The sequence below is a fragment of the Gorilla gorilla genome, chromosome 1 (assembly GCF_029281585.2).
Source record: "Gorilla gorilla gorilla isolate KB3781 chromosome 1, NHGRI_mGorGor1-v2.1_pri, whole genome shotgun sequence".
Lineage (NCBI taxonomy): Eukaryota > Metazoa > Chordata > Mammalia > Primates > Hominidae > Gorilla > Gorilla gorilla.
Window position 1 is genome coordinate 48,728,122 of NC_073224.2, and position 21,969 is coordinate 48,750,090.

General features: G+C 51.2%; 1 protein-coding gene across 1 annotated transcript in view; it reads left to right on the forward strand.

Moving 5' to 3' along the window:
• PLXNA2 (plexin A2) overlaps positions 1–21,969 on the forward strand; it is a 222,069-nt gene that overhangs the window by 194,565 nt on the left and 5,535 nt on the right. Inside the window, exons 18-31 of the mRNA XM_031014522.3 lie at positions 3,613–3,852; positions 4,519–4,662; positions 4,987–5,221; positions 6,523–6,665; positions 7,360–7,628; positions 9,665–9,731; positions 9,956–10,102; positions 10,739–10,898; positions 11,249–11,352; positions 15,116–15,215; positions 16,201–16,391; positions 17,955–18,124; positions 20,733–20,945; positions 21,616–21,766. Of these exons, the coding sequence (XP_030870382.1) occupies positions 3,613–3,852; positions 4,519–4,662; positions 4,987–5,221; positions 6,523–6,665; positions 7,360–7,628; positions 9,665–9,731; positions 9,956–10,102; positions 10,739–10,898; positions 11,249–11,352; positions 15,116–15,215; positions 16,201–16,391; positions 17,955–18,124; positions 20,733–20,945; positions 21,616–21,766 (2,334 nt within the window). The remainder of the gene's footprint in view (positions 1–3,612; positions 3,853–4,518; positions 4,663–4,986; positions 5,222–6,522; positions 6,666–7,359; positions 7,629–9,664; positions 9,732–9,955; positions 10,103–10,738; positions 10,899–11,248; positions 11,353–15,115; positions 15,216–16,200; positions 16,392–17,954; positions 18,125–20,732; positions 20,946–21,615; positions 21,767–21,969) is intronic.

The window sequence follows — 21,969 nt, forward strand, 5'->3', positions numbered from 1 at the left end:
CCCCTTCATTGTGTAGCAGAGGAAACTAAGGCCAGAAAGGTTAAATGACTTGCCCCCAATCATACAGGTGACTGGTGGAAGGGCCAAGGCGGATCCCAAACATCCAGACTCTTCGTAACTAGGCCACATGAAATGCTGGTGGGCTTGACATTACCATCCTGCTGGAGATGTGGGGGCACTTGTACCACACCTTCAGTATCCACCATGGTCACTCCTTTTTGGGCTAGGTGAGCGCATGCCTCCTTCTGCCAGGTGTAGAACTTGATCCATAGATAAAAGAGCCTAGGCCCCCACTCCATTTCCAGACTGAAGCTCAGGGTCCCCAGAAACTCACAGGTAACTCCAGAGTCTAGGGTGAGGTATGGGAACAAGAATGGTAAGTTCACACCCAGGAAGGATTAAAAAAAAAAAAAAAGCAAGCAAATTAGGTACATGTTTTAAAATATAGGTTTTATTGTTATTCAGGTATGGCAAGGCCAGAGTATAACTTGTTCTACTCATAGATCAAATCCCAAGAGAAGAGGGAAGTCCATGCCCCCGGGGTCACAGGGGGAAGCACCAGGGTTGGTCTGCCTGGAGGCGGAGGGAGAAACCGTGGCAAGAGTCTTTATGTGGTTTCTGCAGGAAGGAACAGGCACAGCAGGGTAAGCAAGTTTAGGATCAGCTAGTTTGAGTCATTTTAGCAGGCTCTGGGGCCCAGGGCTGTCCCTAGATGTTTGGTGCCTGGTCCCAGAATGATTAGGGCATGAGGATAGTGTGGAAAGGGGCAGTTGAGCTGTGGGGTCTGGATTGGTTCGTGCATATGAAAGGCACGCTCACAGGCAAGTTATTTGCTATCTCTAGGATTTTGCCCTGGGAGGGACATTCCCTCCCCAGTCAGCAAGGCCCCAGATGTCAAAGCATCAGCATACAGAAAATAAAAGACGTAATTAATGCAGTCCAGAGAAAATTCTGGAGAGTGAGTACGTGACCTCCAAAGGCTTCAGCCTTAGTCCTCAGGAAGCCATTGAAGAGAAGCCTGGGCTGGGAAGCCCCTCCCCTTCCCCACACCTGACACCTGTGGCCAAAGACTCAGGTCCCAAGCCCCCTGCCCCCTCACCAGGACTCATTTACAGTACTGGGCAGGAATGTTCTCAGCGCTTCCTCCAGCCCCATGCACCATGATCTCAATGTTCCAAGGACTTAAGAAGCAGTTCTGCCCTCTGGGGAGCTGGGGGCCCTCAGTTTCAGTGGTGACCTGCCTGGTATCTACAGGCTGGCAGACCCAGAGGGAAGGATGCAGGAATGTAGATTTCCATCAGCTGGCTCCAGAATGGGAGGCTCAGAACCCCTGCCCTATGCTTCTGCTTTCAGGAATGGTAGGAGAGAGGCACTTTGCCCCCGAAGCCCTGCCTGGTTGGGCCCCATCTCATCCTCAGCCCACCTGGGCCTACCCCTCATCTTTGGGTTTTGAAGCTGCCCCAGTGGATAGCTAGGAGGGCCAGAGTGAAGCCGCCAAACCCAGAGGAATGTTTGGCAAACAAAAGTGCCGACGCAGCATGGGGCAGGCAGCGTCCAGAGGCCTCTTGCTTGGGAGTGATTTGCTTATTCACAGAGGAGCCTGGTCTAGGGAAGCTAGACTGGGACCAGCAGAGAGGAAGATGTTGGGGTGAGGCTCACCAAGGCTCGGTGTCTTCTTGCAGAACCCAGGAATTGGGACCCCCTGGCTCAGCTGTACCCATTTCACCACACCCCTCAACCTCCCCATGCCTCATTGTACCCTGCTGGAACATGAAAGGGGCATTAGGTTCATAAGGGGCTGCTGAATTGCACCACAAAAAGGGCAGGAATGTGTACTCCCTCCCACTACAGCATAAAGGCCACAGTGAGCCGTTTTGTTTAAACTCTTAAATTCCCTTTGGAAAGGAAGGGTTAAGACTTGGACTTGAAGCTCTGACATAATCTCTATGCAAGTGTCAGCTTTTTTTGCAATTTCACACACAGTCTTGTTTTCTGAACATGAAGCTCATGTGTGTGTATGTTGGCCAGACGCATAACATGTGTGGACCTGCCAGGACAGTGTGTACTTGAGCAGTCTGAGTTCTCAGAGATGCCCTGGCTGTTGCCGGGACCCCGCTGCTCCCAAAGCTGAAACTGAGCTGTGCTGGGTGGGAGCCAGGCAGAGAGGGAGTAGGAGTCTGGGTTTTTCTTCCCAAGCCCCACGTGGGCCCTTTAGTGGTTTCTGCAGTCTGGCTGCTGTCTTGGGCAGCCCCAGAACTAAATCTCCACAGGAGAGAATGGCACAGCTCATGCTGAGGAGGGACTGGACCAGCCCAGCCAGGATTTTAGTTGGCACCAGAGACCTCCAAGAGAAAAAAGATATCATGAACTCTGTGTCAAAACCAAGCTTCTGTCCCAGTGCAGGGTTAGGGGACACTTGGTTAGAGAAGAGAGAGAGGTCCTGCATAAAACATTTGAAGAGGGCTGGGCCCAGTGGCTCAGGCCTGTAATCCCAGCACTTTGGGAGGCCGAAGCGGGCGGATCACCTGAGGTTAGGAGTTCAGGACCAGCCTGGCAAACATGGTGAAACCCTGTCTCTACTAAAAATACAAAAATTAGCTGGGCATGGTGGCACGTGCCTGTAATCCCAACTACCCAGGAAGCTGAGGCAGGAGAATCGCTGGAACCCAGGAGGCGGAGGCTGCAGTGAGCCGAGATCGCACCACTGCACTCCAGCCTGGGCAACAGAACAAGACTCCATCTCAAAAAACAAAAAAACAAAAAACATTTAGAGAGTTGCAGAATCCTATTTTTCATCAGTATTCAATCAACATTAACTGAACACCTACTACATACTGGGCAAAGTGCTCATCTCGTACCACTTCCTGCTCCACACTCTACACACACACATACACACACACACACACACTATGCTGTTCTGTCCTACCTTTTTCTCAAACATCCCATGCTCCCTTGTCCCCAGGCCTTTTGGTGCTGTTCCCTCTGCTTGGAACTTGTTCCCTTCCCCCTCCCTCTCCTTATCTAGGTAAGTCCTACTCATTCTTCAGATTAAATTTCATTCATTTCTTCCATGGGAAAACTTCCATGAGTCACTCCTACCCTGCTTCAGGCCATGCACACCCACGTGTGTGCATGCATACACACACACATACACACACACACACACTCATGCACACACACAGACACTCCTAGAGTAGCTGGTACTTCCCTACCAGGGCATTTATTTTTCACATCTCTGCATGCATCCAACAGTGCCGTGTGCCCCCCATGCCCCAGGCCCTCTTCCAGGACTAGACTGTAATGCTTCTTTGTCTCCCCTCCAGACTGTGACTATTTCGCTCTCTAGCCCCACCTCCTAGCACAGTGCCAGCACAAACTAGAAACTAGATGCCCAAATAGCGTTGGTGAATGAATTAATGAAGAAGCTAAAATGCCCCCCACTCCCCCAAAATTTCACTGCCCTTTCCTGGAGGGCTTTCCCATGGAATGGAGACAAGCAAGTAAACCCAGTGACGAGGCACAAAAGCAGGGAGAGGGTGGGAGAGCGGCTGTGGGCCCCTGGGCTCTGTGCCAGGCACTCCGTGTGTGAATGCTGCACTCTGGATCTCTTAGGTGTGTAAAGTTGTGAACACAACCACCCTCACCTGCCTGGCACCCTCTCTGACCACGGACTACCGCCCTGGCCTGGACACTGTGGAACGTCCAGATGAGTTTGGATTTGTCTTTAACAATGTCCAATCCTTGCTAATTTACAACGACACCAAGTTTATCTACTACCCCAACCCGACCTTTGAACTGCTTAGCCCTACTGGAGTCTTGGATCAAAAGCCAGGATCGCCCATCATTCTGAAGGTAGGAGTGCCCGCCAAAGTGGAGTGCCACCAGGGGCAGCAATGCCAGAGGGCGCCCCGCGCTCCAGGCCTGACTTTCTTTCTTTCTGGCTCTCCTTTCTATGCAATTGAACTTGCAAAGCTGTCTCCTTCCTACAGAAGGAGCTCATGGGTAGATATCGACCCATCAAGCGATATAGCTTGCACCCAGGCTTCTTAAGAAATACCTTAGAATATTTCTGTTTGTTCTTGTGAGCTTTGGGAACCAGAGGTACTGCAGTGAGTTGGGAATAACTGTTCCCTTTTCTGTCCACTCTGTGGCCACAGGAGCCCACACACACATTTCAAGAGGTCACAGTCCCTGGCACTGTCCATCCAAGTGATTTGTTGCCCCACTACTTTCATGAAATCCCATGCATCCTCCCCCAAATTTTCTCTTGTTTAGTGTTTTGTCTCCTCTGCATTTTTCCCACTCTCTTCTTCATTTTCATTCTCTCCTGCGTCTGTTTTCTCTCTTTCTCTCTAGATCATGGCTGTTAGAAGTCCCCTCCACAAAAACTTGCCAAGGAGTCATTTCCTGGTTTTTGCACTGCTGCCCTTCCCCATCTCCTTAATCTCTTTTTAAGTAGGCAATTAACTTGTGCGTGCATGTGTCAATTATGCCTATAAAGACTGCTGTTCTCTACAGGGCAAAAACCTCTGCCCTCCTGCCTCTGGAGGGGCCAAACTCAACTACACTGTGCTCATCGGAGAGACCCCTTGTGCTGTCACCGTATCTGAGACCCAGCTTCTCTGCGAGCCTCCCAACCTCACCGGGCAGCACAAGGTCATGGTGAGTGAGCCCTGCATCTGTAATGCCTCCTCCCCGCCTCGTGGTGCATGTGTGATCTGTCCTAAGGAAAGGCTCTCTTCTGTCTCGTTGCCTGACTCACCCCCTCCATATCTCCTCATCTCTGGGTCCTACATCAAAATGGGTATAAGCTGAGAACACAAGAAAAGAAAGGCAGATGCCGAGGCAGGAAATTGCTTTTTATCTAGAGCTGCACTGTGTGGTTGTGGTCTGTCATGTCCTTCCTCGCACTGTAAGGATCTGCTGGCATGCCAGGGCTCTACACCTGTGTGCATCCATGTGCGTCTGTGTGTGTACAATGCACAGGTTCACGTGGGCGGGATGGTGTTCTCGCCTGGCTCGGTGAGTGTCATCTCAGACAGCTTGCTGACCCTGCCAGCCATTGTCAGCATCGCGGCCGGCGGCAGCCTCCTCCTCATCATCGTCATCATCGTCCTCATTGCCTACAAGCGCAAGTCTCGAGAAAATGACCTCACTCTCAAGCGGCTGCAAATGCAGATGGACAATCTGGAGTCCCGTGTGGCCTTGGAGTGCAAGGAAGGTTAGTGGAAGCACACCCTCATTTGCTGGGTCCCTCTTTCTCCACCTGCCTTATTGCCTTTCTCCCTGCAGACAACTCCTATCTTTACTCCCATCATTGCCAGCCATGCCTCTGCATTCCACTTTCACCCGTTTTCCCAGAACTTCTTTTGCTTATAGGGCCAGAGATGTCCAATGAAGAATGCCCACTGCATGAGGACCCAGGTCCGATTGCATTGTTCTAGTCCCTTCTTTGCCCTGACCCATCCCACAATCTGGCAAACACCTTCTCCCTCTCAGGGCCTCAATGTCCCCACAGTCAGAGCCCCCAGGCTCCACAGCCCCAGACTCTAGATCCCCCATGGGAGTGTCCAGCTCTTGTTTCTCTGCACACTATCTTCGCAGCACGTGGGAGCAGCGGCAGCAAAGGCAGAAAAGCACCTGCCTCATCTCCCCCAGGGTTTGTTTTCCATCAGTGCTGCAGGCTGAGCGCTCTGAAGGCCGCCACTTGCTGGTGTCCTTGGCTGTGGACGTGTGTGGGAGTGCAGATTGTGTTTTCTCCCATGTCCCACGCAACCACAGCCTCGAGGTGACGAGTGTACCTGGCGTCCTCTCAGGCTGAGGACCTGGCAGGCTCTCTGGGTAAACAGCTCAATTAGGAATGAAAACATTTCTCCTTTTGCTGCAAATGTCAAGATCAGAAACAAGCCCTCTGCTGGATGACAAGGAAGAGCTGGGCTGGGAAATAGGACATGTGGAGCCAAGGTTCCTCCTGGCAACAGGGCTGGTGAGTTTGGCAGAGGAAGGAGCCAGGAAGACAGGTGTGCCACCACCAAGGTGAGGCTTCTGAAGCCCTTGCCTTCCCAAACTCGGCTCTCAACTGAGCGTCTCATGACCAGACCTCCCCTAGGCTTTTGCATCTTGATTTATTGTCTTGATTGGAAAAGGGAGCACTTTGCCTGTTCTGGTCTTTGCTGGACCCCCTCAGCCATGGTCTCTCACCTGCCTCCAGCATCTCCGGGATCTTTACTGAACGGCCCAATCATGATACTTTTTTTTCCTTGTTGAAACTACACTTGTAATATGTAAAGAGAAAATTCGAAATTATAGATAAGTATAGAGGAGAAAATAACATAAAAATCACCCATTTCCCCACCACCTAAAAACAGCTGGGAGTAGCCCCGCCCTCTGGAGACAGACTCCCATAATCCTCAGAGTCTCTACAAAAGGTCCTCCCCTCCTCCTTTGCAAACTTCTTCTCCCTCTTTCTCCTCCCCTGACTGGGGCTTCCCCACGAGCCTCTCTGTCTGCTTATTCTCATAGCTTTTGCTGAGCTCCAGACGGATATCAATGAGTTGACCAGTGACCTGGACCGCTCGGGAATCCCTTACCTGGACTATCGTACCTACGCTATGCGAGTCCTGTTCCCGGGCATCGAGGACCACCCTGTCCTGCGGGAGCTGGAGGTAATGCCTGCCTCCTGGGCCCAGCCACCCAGCAGGGATGCAGGCCCAGGGTATCCTAGGAAATCCAGATGAGACTCAGCAGTACTGAGTAAGGTTAGCAGTGAAGAGGGGTCAGTAGTTTGTAACAGCATCTCAGCAACAGAGCTATCAGGAAGGTTACGGCTGAGGGGGCACCCAGGCTCCTTGGGATGGTTCCAGGGTAAAGCTCATTGTTTGTCATTTTTTAATTAATGACTGAACTAATTAACTAAGATCCTGCCTCATTCTAAAATGGATTTAAGATGGCTTAAAGAAAGACACAGGATTCTATGAGGTTTGTTTGTTCATTTGTTGGTTTGTTTTACTAAAGATAATAAATCAGGCAGAGGAGATTAAGGGGAGACTAGTAAACTGAAGAAGTTTGAGGGGGCATCTCCTATTCTATCCTTGGGAAAATCAGGCAGCCTCCCCTCTGAGAGCTCCGCATGGAGCCCAGCCTCCCCGGCCCAGTGCAAGGTCAGAGCAGACTGTCGACCTCAGAGCCAGCTGTTCCTACATCATCCCGGGTGAGTGGAATGGGGTGGGGGTGGTTATAGGCCTCAAACATAGGGTCCTACAGCTAGTGTCATCGCCAGCAGGCCCTCAGTGAGACCCTCAGGTAGGAGGCCCGATGCCTGTCCTCTGAGGGCGTCGCCTCCACCACACCCCACCCCAGGTACAAGGAAACGGGCAGCAGCACGTGGAGAAGGCCCTGAAGCTCTTTGCCCAGCTCATCAACAACAAGGTGTTCCTGCTGACCTTCATCCGCACCCTGGAGCTGCAGCGCAGTTTCTCCATGCGCGACCGGGGCAACGTGGCTTCGCTCATCATGACCGGCCTGCAGGGCCGCCTGGAGTATGCCACTGATGTCCTCAAGCAGCTGCTCTCTGACCTCATCGATAAGAACCTGGAGAACAAGAACCACCCCAAGCTGCTACTCCGGAGGTCTGGCCCGCAGCAGTGGGTGGAGAGGGTGGCAGGAGTCTGAACGTGGACAGAGCACCTCATTATAGCAGGCCCCACAAGCAGCATGAGAAGGCCCACTCCCCAGAAGGGGCACCCATTCAGAGCAGCCTGTGTCCTCACGTCCCTGCAGGGCAGAATCTGACTTTCCCTCAGCCCAGGGAGACTAGAGTCTGAAGTCACCCAGGTGTGATGGATGAGCTCAGACCCTTGCTCGGATCTCAGCTGGAGTCCCAGCTCTGCCTCCTGCTAGCTCTGTGATTTCTGGCCAGTGTTGTAACCACTCTGTTGTTTAGTTTCCTCCTAGACAAAATGAGAAAAATAATTCCTATCTCACAGTCTCTTCCTCCCGGTGCCTCTAGAGCTGTGCTGTCCAGCACAGCGGCCCCTAGCCACAGGTAGCTGCTACAAATTAAAATGAAATAGAATGTAAAATCCAGCTCCTCCATTGCCCTAGCACCTAGCCACATTCTAAGTGCTTGGTTGCCACATTGCAGCTAGTGGCCACCATACGGGACCGCACAGATAGAGAACATTCCCATTATCGCAGAAGGTTCTATTGTGCAGCACTGAGCTAGGGATTTGGACAGCCTGGAAGACTGTGCCTTCTGAGCTCAGCTTCCTGGATCTGAATCACAGCATCCACTACACATGCCCACTGCATTTTTCCTGGCAGGGGAGAGGGTTGGAGACCTCAGTATCCCCTGAGCCCACCCTCTCTAGAGGCTGTGGGGAGCCGGGCACAGCTTTGGAGTCCTCTGGGCAGCGGGGGCTGGAGGGCTCCACCTCCATTCACCACCCCTCCTCTTTAGCCTTCCTCTAGCAAGGTCTCAGGCTTCCAGGCCCCACGTGGGGTGAGGAGGGAGGAAGAATGGCTTTGCTTTATGAGTACTGAGCCCCCATCCTGCCAATCTGAGCATTAGAAACTCTCATTAAGAACTGTTGTATTTAAATTAGAGCTAATCTCAAGCACAATGCAGGGAGAGGGTGCTGGGAGGAGCCACAGGAGAAAGCTACAATTTTTTCTGCCATTGTCACTCTCTCCCAGGCCCAGATTGCTGAGCAGCCCTGGCAAATGCCTGGGATTTACTGCAACCAGAGGGTATAATTTGCACCACGTGCAGGGAGTTAAAATACCCCTCCGGCATCCCCTTCACTGAGGGTCTGTCACAGCCGCTTTGTTCCTTCCCAAATCCCCAGATCTGTAGCCCTGGGATGGGAAGGGGAGGGGGGCTAGCCCTTGCATGAGCAAATCCCCTGTTGGCAAAACACTTAAGCACTGCTCTCTACCTGAGGGCTGGGATCCAAGACCCCACATGACAGCAATAATGACAGCTAATGGATAGTGCTTAGCAGGTGCCAGGCACTTTTCTTAGCACTTTACAAATATTAACTCATTCAACCCTGACAACAACCATTGGGGGTGGATGTTATTATGACTGTCTCCATTTAGTGATAGGAATACTGAAACCAGAGAGGTTAAATGACTTGCCCAAGGTCACACAGCCAACGTATGGCAGAATCAGGATTTGAACCCAAGGAAGTCTAACCTTGAGTGTTTTTGGAGGGGAAGGGACCAGGCACCTTCCAGATAGGCAAAACAGGGTACTCACACATGCAAGAAAGCCCAGAGGGATGGGAAACTCTCTAGTTATCACCCTGAGGCCAGAAGTGAGTTGGGAGAACCGGTTCTTTATAGCCCTGTGGGATAGTGAGGTGCCTTTATCCACAGACCCTGTCTCAGATGCAGCCAAAGTTCAGAGCACCATGGACCATCAGGGCTGAAAAGGCCAACCTCTCCATTTTCATAGGAAATTGAGGCCCAGAAAGAAGCCACCCCTACCCCCAGGTCACAGTCTAGTTACTGGGTGAGCTGGGCTGGGACCCAGGTGTCCTGACTCCCGCCCTGCATTCTCCCATGCTCCATTGTTCTCTTGGGAGACCTCATGGCAAGTCCAGGCCCCACCACGGAGACCCCTCTGTGAAGGACTGCCCCTTACGCTTTCTCCCTTCCCCAGGACAGAGTCTGTGGCTGAAAAGATGCTGACCAATTGGTTCGCCTTCCTCCTGCACAAGTTCCTAAAGGTGAGAAAGGGAGTGAGACGGGGACTAGCGTCCAGGGCAGGATGGCACTGCTGCTCAGATCCTGGCCACAGGGCTGCATGGGGACGCCCTCCCTCAGGAGCAGGAACCTGGACTGGGTGTGCTAAAGCCCCTCCTTCCACTGGCCTCGCTCTGAGAGAGGAAAGGGAAAACGTGCAAACCTGAGGAGGCCGTGCCCACACCTCCTGCCCTGCCTGTGCCCACAGGAGTGCGCGGGGGAGCCACTCTTCATGCTATATTGTGCCATCAAGCAGCAGATGGAGAAGGGCCCCATTGATGCCATCACAGGCGAGGCCCGCTACTCCCTGAGCGAGGACAAGCTCATCCGGCAGCAGATCGAGTACAAGACCCTGGTGAGGAAGCCGGAAGCTCCGGGCCCGCATGTGTACCTTCTGCTTCTGCCCCTTACTCTGCCTTCTGTCCATAAAAGCAGTCTAGGGGGTCAATAAAGAGGATGGGAGGCTGGTCTGGGGTGAGCCCAAAGGACAACTAAGTGTACCAAGAGCAAGGTGGCAGGCCCACCCCCCCATCCCAAGCACTCTATGCCTCGGTTTATCCTAGATAATATTGGAGGAGAAAAAAGTTCACCCATCATTAGTTATTGGGTAATTGGTATTATGAGAAAGATGTATGTTGGTTCCTAACATAGAGGCTTTGGGGAAGTGCATGACTAGTCTCTGATACATGTAGAGCTATCTCTAAACACTGAGGGTGCCTCATTCCAGGACTATAGTCTCCCCTAAGCTGTTCAGGAGCTAGAAAGTAGAGTCCTGGTGCTTTGAGAAAGAAGAAGTGGACACAATGACTCAGGCTCTCATTTGGCAGATGTTACGAAGGTGAAGGAAACTGAGTCACAGACCAGAAAAGTACCCTTATTTCCCCTATAAGGAGGGTGAACTTTGGAAAAAGAAGATTCTGAGGTCCTGACCCTCTCCCTCAAACTACTCCTTCAACTCCTGTCCTGCTCACCCTCTGTCCCCTACTTGTAGATCCTGAACTGCGTCAACCCTGACAACGAGAACAGTCCAGAGATCCCAGTGAAGGTGTTAAACTGTGACACCATCACACAGGTCAAGGAGAAGATTCTTGATGCCGTGTATAAGAATGTGCCCTATTCCCAGCGGCCGAGGGCGGTGGACATGGACTTGGGTAGGAAACCTGGACTCAGAGTGTGAGGGCAGGGGTTAAGGGGTGAAAGAAGGGAAGCTGCCCTGCACACAACCCTTGCAGGGGCATGACTGTGTCCTGGCCAGGTGAGGCCCATGTGGAATGCTTTCCGCTTTGGGCACTGCCTGTTCAGATGTGGCTGTCTCTGGGGAGGTCTATGTGTTTCCTATGCTGCCTGGGCCCATGGAGCCCTAGATGTCTCTAGCCTCTGTTATTGGTACCAGCTTGAGGGGGCCGGGTTGCCAGGTCCCTAGAGAAGGTGCAATCGGGAGACACTGGCTCACAGCCCTCATCCCTCTCGCGCTGCTCCCTGCACCACCCCCTCCACCCAGAGTGGCGCCAAGGCCGGATCGCCCGGGTCGTGCTGCAAGATGAGGACATCACCACCAAGATTGAGGGTGACTGGAAGCGGCTCAACACACTGATGCATTATCAGGTGAGAGGGGGTGTCTTTTCCCCTCTTCAGCTTCCCAGAATATTCCCTTCCCACTAAGCCTTGCTCTAAGGCCTCAAAAGTCTAAAAAGGATTTTCCTCTCCCTGCTTTCCTCCTCCTGCTGGAGCGTAGAACAGGGATTCTTAGCCATGGCTGCCCATTGGAATTACTGAGGGAACTGATAAAAAACGTGAGTGACCAAACTCCACCCTCAGAAACAGATTTAACAGGTCTGGGGTAAGGCCTAGGCATTTCTATTCTGTGTACCTCTACATTTGCAAAAAAAACAAAACAAAACAACAACAACAACAAAAATCAAATGCATATTGCAAAGCCCCCCACATGGACAACTACCTTAAGGTACCTGGCACTTTCTCTGTTTAGCATCTTACTAACACAGCCCACACCTCTGACTTACAGTGGAGCAGGGAATTGGATAGACTTCTCTTCAAGTCTTACATTCTTCCTCTTAGTAGCTGGTGTCCTTGGGAAAATTACTCAGGCTTTCTTTTCTCTCATGTGTAAAATGGGGCTCCTGGTGAACCCTGCTCCGTACAGTTGTATGGAAAAGATTCAAGATAGAAGGTGAGGTGTTTAGCACACAGGCAGACACATTGAATGAGCAGTCAAAAAAAAAAGAAAACTCCCAGCAAAAGAACACAAGATCAAGGAGGTATCTACTCCCGCCTCTTCTCCCCTCCCATGGTAACCACTCGCAGCTGGGGGTCTCTGTAAGATTAAGCACAGGTAGACAGGTTGGGATTCAGAAAAAATACTAAAATAGAAACTGGAAATAAGAGACACCAAGGGAAATTAAACCAACCAGAGGAAGCGCCTCAGGCTGCAAGACCCATGGGATCGTCTGATTAATAACATCCTCCCATGTCCCTGTCTCAGAAAGAAGGATCTGTAGAGGGGCTGGCGGGCTGGGCTCTCAGGCACTGAGCTGCCAACCACCAGGCGCTGGAGCTGGCAGGAGCCTCCATGGGCACAGAGGAAGCTGGGGCACAGGGGTCCCCAAAAATGCTCTTCTCCAGGCTCCATCCCCCTGACTCGCCTGCACCTCCCATCCTGACACCCTGCCTAGACCCCTGCCCAGAGGACATGAGTGTGGTGTAATGGGAAGAGAAGAGGCTTTAGAAGCTGTATTTAAGCCCTGCTTCCCCACTCATTGGTGGTGTGACTTTAATCTCTCTGCACCTTGGGCTCCTCATCTGTAAAATGGAGATAACAACCCTGACTTGTGAAAGTGTGAGGTGCCCAGGATTGTACTTACAGATAAGGTAGCTGTCATCACTCCCTGTTAATTCTGTACACATACACACATGCCCAAACACCACCATTTCATATGGTGCTTAATGTATCCGGTAGAACAATTGTAATGAACCAATTAAAGCTGAATAAGAAAGTACAAAAGAAAATAGCATGATGCCCCCAAATCATGAGTTTCTAAAGGGCAGGAGTGGGGTCTTTCTGCTTCTGTCTCTGATACCCTAATGCTTGTTACTGGGCTTTCCAGCCTACGGCTCCCAGTCAGAAGAAGGGACTATTTTGTTCTCATGGTGCTGATCATACAAAGCACTTTCAATTCCCTGATGTCATTTATCATTCATGTATGCATTCAGTCCTCAAATATTTACTGAGTTTTACTGAGTGCAAGTCACTTCCCACATGCTAGCCCTGAGTGACAGGGGACAGCAGGGAGTATTCTTCCCTTTGGGAGACTGTGATGATGATGATGATGATGCTCATAATAGCAACGCTAATACCAACACTTACTGCGTGCTCACTGGATCCCAGGCACTGCTCTCAGCCTTTCTGTGTTTTAACTTCTTTAATTCTCACCACAAACTATATGCAATTATTATCCCCACTGACCGGTAAGGCCCAGAGAGGTTAAGTCCTGGAGCGGGTAAGCAGCAGAGTCAAGGTCAGACCCAGCCAGGCATCTTGACCATGGACTTGCACCACCTGTTGGTTAAGACAGAGAAAAACCAAGGACAGGAGAGGTTTAGTGACTAGACCTGCAATCAAGTTGAACTGTGGTCATTTGAGTCACCTTGTGAATCTTTCATTAGGTGACAAGAAACTATAAATGATAATGTAATCTGTTCTCCCTGGGAGTGTAAATTCCTGCCCCTGCCAAGCTTTCCAGGTATCATTTCTGGGCTGTCAGTTGTAAGGAGAATTCCTGAAAGACAGAGGTAGAGACTGCCCCCCTCCCAGTCCTACTGCTGATGGTACCAACAGCTGACAAGTCCAGGGAGCTACTCTAGCTGGGAAGTAATGGAGCCTTGGCACCTCCCAGGCACAGGACCTTGGAACTTTATACCATCAAGTCAATGCACTGCCCTCTTGTTACCCTCTCTGGAGTCGAAGGTCCTTGGAGCCCTTGCAGAAGAAAATCTGCATAATCTTAATTAACAAAGAGATGTTAAAAAACTTCCCAGGCTTCCGCAGATTTATAGGGAGGGTAAAATTAAACACCACCACTAAAACCTGCCATCAGGGAATCTCGTTAGCACTAATGTTCATTTATAGTTTGACTTCCCCACATTTAATTCTTTTTTGGTGGGAGAGAGGGACTGACAATTTAAGACCCAGAAAGATGGTTTTATGACTGGTGCAGCTATAAATCAAACTTATAAAGTTCATAAAAATTGTTAAAATAAAAAATGGTTTAATAGGAATGTTTTATGGCCCATAACATTATTATAGCTGTTTTATTCCCTCTGCATTAGGGGTTTAATTGGATCACCACGATTCTGGGGATTCTCTGTTTTCACTGGATGGAGGGCAATCTTAAATCAAAATGGCCCCAAATGTCTTCAGTATGGCTCCCCATTTATCAGCCCTCTCCCTGCAGGCTGGGTGCTGAGCTGGGGCACCCTCATAGAGGATGGGACAAGACACCATCTTTCTCGCTCAGTCCCCAAGAGTGGCTGCCCTTTTGATGAAACTATTTGAAGTGATCCAGGCATTATAGGACCCAGGCCAGAAAGAAAGCAGAGCCAAAAGGGAAAATGGGCTTCAGACCAGTGTGACTCGAAATAAAATTCCAAGTTAGAATATATAATGAAGAGAACATGTGCTCTGGAGCCTGACATACCTGGCTACAAATATTGGCTCTACCACGTATGAATTATGTGACCTTTAAGAGGTTGCTTAGCCTCCCTATGATTCCATTTTTTTTTCATCTGTAAAATGGGAATACTTGTGCATAGCTCGCCAAGTGGATGGGAGAATGGGTCTAGCCCAGTGCTGTCCAGTAGAAAATTAATGCAAGCCACATGTGTAATTTAAACTTTTTGTATTAGTCACATTAAAAAGGTAAAAATAAAAAGATCAATTAATGTTACATATTTTATTTAATCTAACTGGTCTAAAATGATTATCATTTCAATATGTAATCAATTTAAAAATCATCAATAAGATAGTTTATATTTGTATTCATACTGTCATTGAAATCCAGCATGTAATGTATATTTATAGCACATCTCAATTTAGACACAGCTCATCTTAGTTGGGATTAACCACATTTCAAATGCTCAATCCACACACATGGCAAGTAGCTATTTTATTGGGTTGTGCAGCTCTAACCCGATAAAAGCTCAAAAAACAGCAGTAATGGTGGTTTCTGGTATTCCTGTACTCCTTGCTTTCTACCCCACAGCTATCTTACAACCCTCTAGAAATACTTGACTATCCAACTTCCCAAGACACCTACATTCACCTTTTGTACTGTACCTTTTGTACCCTTCTCAGGTGTCAGACAGGTCGGTGGTGGCTCTGGTCCCCAAACAGACTTCCTCCTACAACATCCCTGCCTCTGCCAGCATCTCCCGGACGTCCATCAGCAGATACGGTGAGAACCACGAGGGCAGACTGGGCAGCTCAGAGCAGAGTCTTCTGAGACCTAGCAGGGTCCACTCGCTACCCCTTCTAACAGCAGGCAGCCCTTGCTGCTGCTGGCCCAATCACAGGCTCCTGCCAGTTGGTTTCTGTCCTCCCTAGTCCAGGCATTCCCAGGCAGCCTGCGCCCTCAGAGCCGTGGGAGCAGGTGGCACCATGTGCCCTTTGTTTGATATCCCAGCCTGGTAGAGGAGTCGGAGCGGCCCAGAACCAGGAAGGCACCTGGCTGGGGGTTCATATATCCCAGGTTGCCTGGGCCAGTCCAGTTTATGCCTGTTGTCCTGGCTGAATTATTAAGAGTGCCCCCCTTTACTCTCAGAAGTGTCCCAGTTTGATCAATGAATTAGTCCGAGGAGTACTGGGGCCCCCAGGCCCTCCGGGCAATGAGGTTATGGCACCTCCTTGTCCCTTATTTTATTTGCTCTGGTTTCATGTATGCACTAAGGCCTTGGGCTTCTCAACCAAAGGGCACCACAGGACTGAACCCAGCAGCACCAAAAAGGGCTCAGGAAATTCCATACCCCAGGCCCCATGCAAGAAGAGACCCTTAACTCCCAAGAGGAGAATTACAACTTGCAGCTCTTTAGTATCCAGATTTCTATTAAAACACCGACGAAAATATCCTATTGACATTTTACCTATTAATTATTCATTGCTGGGAGTGTCAGAGTAGAGGGGACTCCCAAATTCCCAAGGGTGTCTCTAATTCACAAAATGTATAAATCCTTTTCTAAAAAAGCCTTCAGGCTCTTCCGTCCTCATGCCAACCAAGGATCCCTAAAATAACCTACCATATATGAGGTCCCAACGGTCCCCTTTCAGCTGAAATGAGTTTATTCTGAGTGGATGCAGCAGGTGGGCAGGGATTCTGGAAGGATTCTACAGGCAAGGCTGGTGACTCAGTTACTCACAGCCCTCCACCAACCCCTTCTCCTCAGACTCGTCCTTCAGGTATACGGGCAGCCCCGACAGCCTGCGGTCCCGGGCCCCGATGATCACCCCAGACCTGGAAAGTGGGGTCAAGGTGTGGCATCTGGTGAAGAACCATGACCACGGTGACCAGAAGGAGGGTGACCGGGGCAGCAAGATGGTGTCCGAGATCTACCTGACCCGGCTACTGGCCACCAAGGTAACTCCCCCTCTGCCCAGACCAGGGAGTGCTTGTTAAAGGAGCACGTCCTGCCCCTCCACAACACAGAAAGGATGTCTGGAGTGTGTCCTTCAAGAGGACCCATTCAGACAGTCCAGGTACAGCCAGACCTGGTGGCTCATGCCCATAATCCCAGCACTTTGGGAGGCCAAGGCAGAAGGATGGCTTGAGCCCAAGAGTATGGGACCAGCCTGGGCAATATATCAAGACCCGATCTCCACTAACGAAAAAAAAAAAAGGAAAAAGTTGGAAAAAAAAAAAAAGGAAAGAGAGAGAGAGATAGTCCAGTTCCCTGGGCAGGGCTTCCAAAGGATCAGGCCACCGCTGTTCTCTACCCTTTGGCAAAAATAGCAAATGTATCTTTGCTGTCTGCGTACTTCTTGAGACTACTGTTTCACTTCAGAGGAGTAACTCTCTCCCTCTGGACCCCTTAAGCTTCAGGAAGGCAGTGGGGTTTCTTGCTGATATTAGTTGGATAGATATGCTGGCCTTTCTATCCCCTTTCTGGCCACAATGGGAGAGAAAGCACAGAGGCCTGGCCCTGCCAGTAATCCAAGGGGAGGCTTCCTCTTCCCATCCCATCCCACCCCAGCTACCCCCAAATGTTGATGGAAGTGAGGCTTCATCTTTTAGCCTTCCTAGCAGGTAGTTAAATAAGCCTGTAAGTATGACAATCAAAGAGCCAATGTTTTCCAGGCAGGGCTAGATTTCAAATATTCTCCCCGATGGACCCTCCAACAATGGCACTGAAGTTTTAATACAGTGGCATCCAACTTACAGCTCTCACACTTGCTCCCAGAGTGGCCCAGAAATATTCCACGAGACCCCATGTCTCCATTTTAGCTTTGCCTAATATGCTCAGCATAACAACAAGAGACCAAGAAAGAGATAACAGAAAAGGCTAGAGGTTTCTGCTGACCCTCAGAGGTGTGCCATGAGCCTATAAACTGTGGGAGCCAGGCCCAGTCTTATTCCTGCCCCAGAGACACTCCAAAGCCCTGTGGATCAGCACTCTGCCTGTGGGGAGGTGGTTCTTGAGTCTAGACCCTTCACCCACATTCCACATTCCAGATACCACTTGTCTCAGGTCACTAACATCCTAAGCCTCTTCATACCTTCCTAACAGACTCTCCTGGTCCTGCTGTGCTCCTGCCAGGAGGCACCCAGTCCTCCAGCTTGTTCCTCGGACACTGTTTCCAGACTGGCTTGCAGCCTGTGCCCCCTCATTCACCCATGGGAAGCCCGGACTCGGGGCACTTCCTGTCTTCCTATCAAAGACCCTGAGCCTACACCCTGTGTGGAATGTGGAATGTGGCTGCAGGTTGGAGGAGAGATTCTTCCCCAGGATTCACAGCCCACCCAGTTTCTCCCACCTCCCCAGCTAACCAATAGTAGCCTTCCCCACACCGCAACACTGCCTGCACAGCCTCGTGTCCCAGACAAATTTCCAAGGCAGGATGGGTCCAAGGCACCATCTGGTATGCCTGTCTGCTACCTGCCGTCACCCCCCCTCCATCTTACTCTCCCCCACCCCTCCTCCAGGGCACCCTGCAGAAGTTTGTGGACGACTTGTTTGAGACCTTGTTCAGCACTGTGCACCGGGGCAGCGCTCTCCCCCTGGCCATCAAGTACATGTTTGATTTCCTAGATGAGCAGGCAGACAGGCACAGCATCCATGACACAGATGTGCGGCACACCTGGAAAAGCAACTGGTAAACCCTCGGGGAGCTCAGCAGGAGGTGCAGCCTGGAGAGGCCTGGAGCTAAGAGGGATGAGGACCAGGAGATGGGAGGGTGGGAGGATAGCCTGTTCTCGGCTGGGGCTGGGTGATCCGAAGCTCCTGGAACAAACAGTGCACATATGCTCTGCAGAGCCCACACGGTCCCCAGCTGCCTGTGCCAAGTGGGGCCTGCCTGACTTGAGGCCCAGCAATAGGATGCACCCTTGAATTCTGCCCTTCCAGGTTGTGACCAGTCCCCCAAGAAGAGCCTCCTCCCCTGGCTCTGAGATCTCTGGTTCTCAGGAGAAGGGAGCTGGGGGAACCTATGCAAAGAGCTGCATTTGAAGCCTGCAGCAGAGCTTCACAGCCAGGCATCGTGGGGCATTCTGAGTGGGGCAGTTCTAAGGCACTTCCTGAGATGGGGAATCCCTGAATTAAACTGAGACGCCTGGTGAAGCTGGTCAGCACTGGGGAGGGAGTTCACACCTGCTATAGACTTGAGCCCACTGACAGGGAGGATTTCATTGCAAACTTGATCTCTTAAGGCCAAGTGATTATCCTGGCGCCATAGCTTTCAGGAAGCAGCAGGCAGAATGCCCTGCAGGCATGACTCTCTCCCCTAAAGTCATCTCTGCAACCAGACCAGCAGTGGGAGAAGCCCTCAGGCCCCTGGTATGAGACTTTATCCTCATGGGTTTTGAACCTGGACCACAGACCAAGTTAAGGACTGGCTTTCAGGTCAGACAGGACCCGGCCAAGAGCTGGCATCAAAAGGCTTCCTTTGGGAAAGAGCACAGAGAGGGGAGAGGGGAGGTCCAGGCATTTGGGTTGGGCAGGCAGCCCACGCAGCTGTCTGGAGTCAGCGGTCTCCTCAGAAAACAGAGCCGACACAGATGGGCCCAGGCTGTTATTTGGGAATCAAAAGTCCTAGCAACCAACAAAACACTTTGGAAAAAGCCAACCCCAGCCCCATCTCTTCCTTCCTCCTCCCGGGTCTTGTGGTCGCTGAGCCTTCCTTAGTCTGCAGCTTTGATCACAGTGGAGTGAAACGGACAGGCTGGGGTGGCCCTGGGGTTAAGAGCCCACAGTCCACTTTGCCAGGACAGACCTTCCATCTGCATTCCCTGGACAGCACATGCCTGTCCCCTTTGCTTTGGAGCATCCCCAGCCCAGCGCTGGCAGAGGGCACTTCAGGGGAAATCAGGAGAAAGTCCAGGGTTATCCGCATCTCTGTGCCTTCTGTGTGCTGGCCAGATCCAGGTAATAGAAATGCACTACCCTGGCATCGTGGTGTGGAGAGAGTTTCCTTGGCCAGATCCAGGTAATAGAAATGCACTACCCTGGCATCGTGGTGTGGAGAGAGTTTCCTTAACCAGACCTCAATAGCAAATGTCCAGGGAAAGATTACCAGAAACTACCCAAGGCTGCCAGAAGAAGGGGAGGGCAGAAGAGATGAGTCAGCTCTCAGCTGCAGCAGCTTCTCCCAGGCTAGAGGAAAGTGAGGGATCCTGTTGTGTTTTGGAAGATAGGCAGAAATCATCATGGAAGGGCTTGAGGCTGGGTAAAGCAGATCTTTCCCAAGACCTGGCACTACTGAGACATTTGGGAAAGTTTGGGGCCCATGAGAGTCAAGAGAAGATGAAGAAGGGGAGAGAAGAAGAATCTGGGGAGCTGGAAACATCATCTCAGGCTGGAGGACAAGCCTGTGACAGGGCCAGTTCCACAGAGGAGTCAAAAGAGTTAAAGCCCAGAAGGCAGCTGGAAGAGAAGGCAAAGCTGGAAAAGGAAGTAAAAACAGCAGCTGTTCTGATTTTGAAGGAGAGTAAATGGGCTTATTTGCTTTATGGTCTAAGGAGCAGAGAAAACTCATTCTCCTCTGGTTATAAATTCCCAAGTTGCAGAAGGAAGTCTCCTAACTACTGATCGGTTCCTCTTGGGGTGGGAAAATCTCTGAGCTACAGTGAGTCATTCCCAGGATGCCAACAATGGCCTCCACTTCTCCCTCTGCCCCTGCCCAGATACAAGAACGCCCTGGGGAGAGTCATGAAAGAACTTCCCCCAGGGGAGCCCATTCCTCGGCCCAGCCAGGCCAGGCCAGCCCTGGGAAGTAGCTTGGGCAGCCGGGCTGGGCGGGGAGCGCAGGTGGCGCCCTTTGTGCCCACTCTGAAGCTGAGCCTGGGGCTGCTGGCTGCCTTCTTCCAGACAATGGCCACGGGCTCTGTGAAGGGACTCCAGGAGCCTGGTGGCTTTGTGTGAAACCCTGAGAAAATGTGCTGTCCTCTGTACTTGGGCTTGCCTAGGGGCACAGAGGCCTTTAGAAAAGTCTCCCAGAAGGGAACAGAACACACCCAGGCCCACCCCTCGGATGTTAGAGATCAGGGTCAGTGCCCCCATTAGGGTACAAAGTGCCTTTCCTTCCATTTCTCCCAGGTCAGTAACAGCTTAGGCTAAATTAACCCTGGCTGGACCCATTTTCTTCCATTTTACTCCTTTGCCCCTTCAGGTGGACAATTTGACCTTTGATGGGGAAGAATATCAGTGGGCAGCAGAAGGGGCATGGCCCGCATGCATTCTCAAGTCTTCTCTGCCTTTCCCCACAGCCTCCCTCTGCGCTTCTGGGTGAATGTGATTAAGAACCCCCAGTTCGTGTTTGACATCCACAAGGGCAGCATCACGGACGCCTGCCTCTCTGTGGTGGCCCAGACCTTCATGGACTCTTGTTCAACGTCAGAGCACCGGCTGGGCAAGGACTCCCCCTCCAACAAGCTGCTCTATGCCAAGGACATCCCCAGCTACAAGAGCTGGGTGGAGAGGTCAGTAGCACCCTCAGGACAGGCCCATGCCCCTGTCTCCCTGCCCATTCCCCGCTCTATAGTCATCATTGACTAAGGACTCAGACGACGGTGTCTGTCATCTCTTCAGGACCTCCCGCTCCCCTCCCTGCCACGCCCCATGCTGCGGGAGGAAGGGTGGCTTTGTGCCCGTGGAAGTCAGATGATTATCATCCTAATTACTATTCATTGAGCACGTGCTAAGCATTCAGCATTCTGATAAAGATTTTGTGTGTATCATCTCATTAAAATGTCCAGCAGAGTTGTGAAGCCAGTATTATTATTATCCCCATTTTACTGATAAGGAAACTGAGGTACAGAGAGGGTAAATAACTTGCCCTGCATCACACAGCTAGCAGGTAGCAGAGCTGGGATTTGAACACAAAGAGCCTGGTGAGAGTCTGGGCTTTTAACCACTGTGTTGGGCACCGCAGCCACGAGCTCTCGGCTAGATGGAATCTACTGAAGAAACTCTGGCCTTCAGCCTCAACCTCAGCATGAAGCAAGAGGCCAGAGGAAGCCACATCAGAAGAGAAATAGGGATGCAGGAGCAACTGGGTACATCAGTGCCCTCGAAGGACCTGGGCCCAGGGTAGCTATAGGTAAATGTTTGCTGAGGCCTCCATCAAGGCGCCTGTCCTGTCTCTGGCAGATACTACGCAGACATCGCCAAGCTTCCAGCTATCAGTGACCAGGACATGAACGCCTACCTCGCCGAGCAGTCCCGCCTGCATGCCGTGGAGTTCAACATGCTGAGTGCCCTCAATGAGATCTACTCCTATGTCAGCAAGTATAGTGAGGAGGTGAGACAGGGCCCCAGCAGGGACAGAAACCAAGAGGCAAGGAGCAGGAAGCCTGACTCAGTCCTTAAATAGATGGCAATTTAGAAAACACATTCAGGGAGTCAGAAGCCCATGAGCTCGAAAATTATCATTCCTTTATGAGGCAACTCAACTCCTGATTCACTGAAGGCTTTATACGCTTCATTGTCTTTCACTCATTGTTA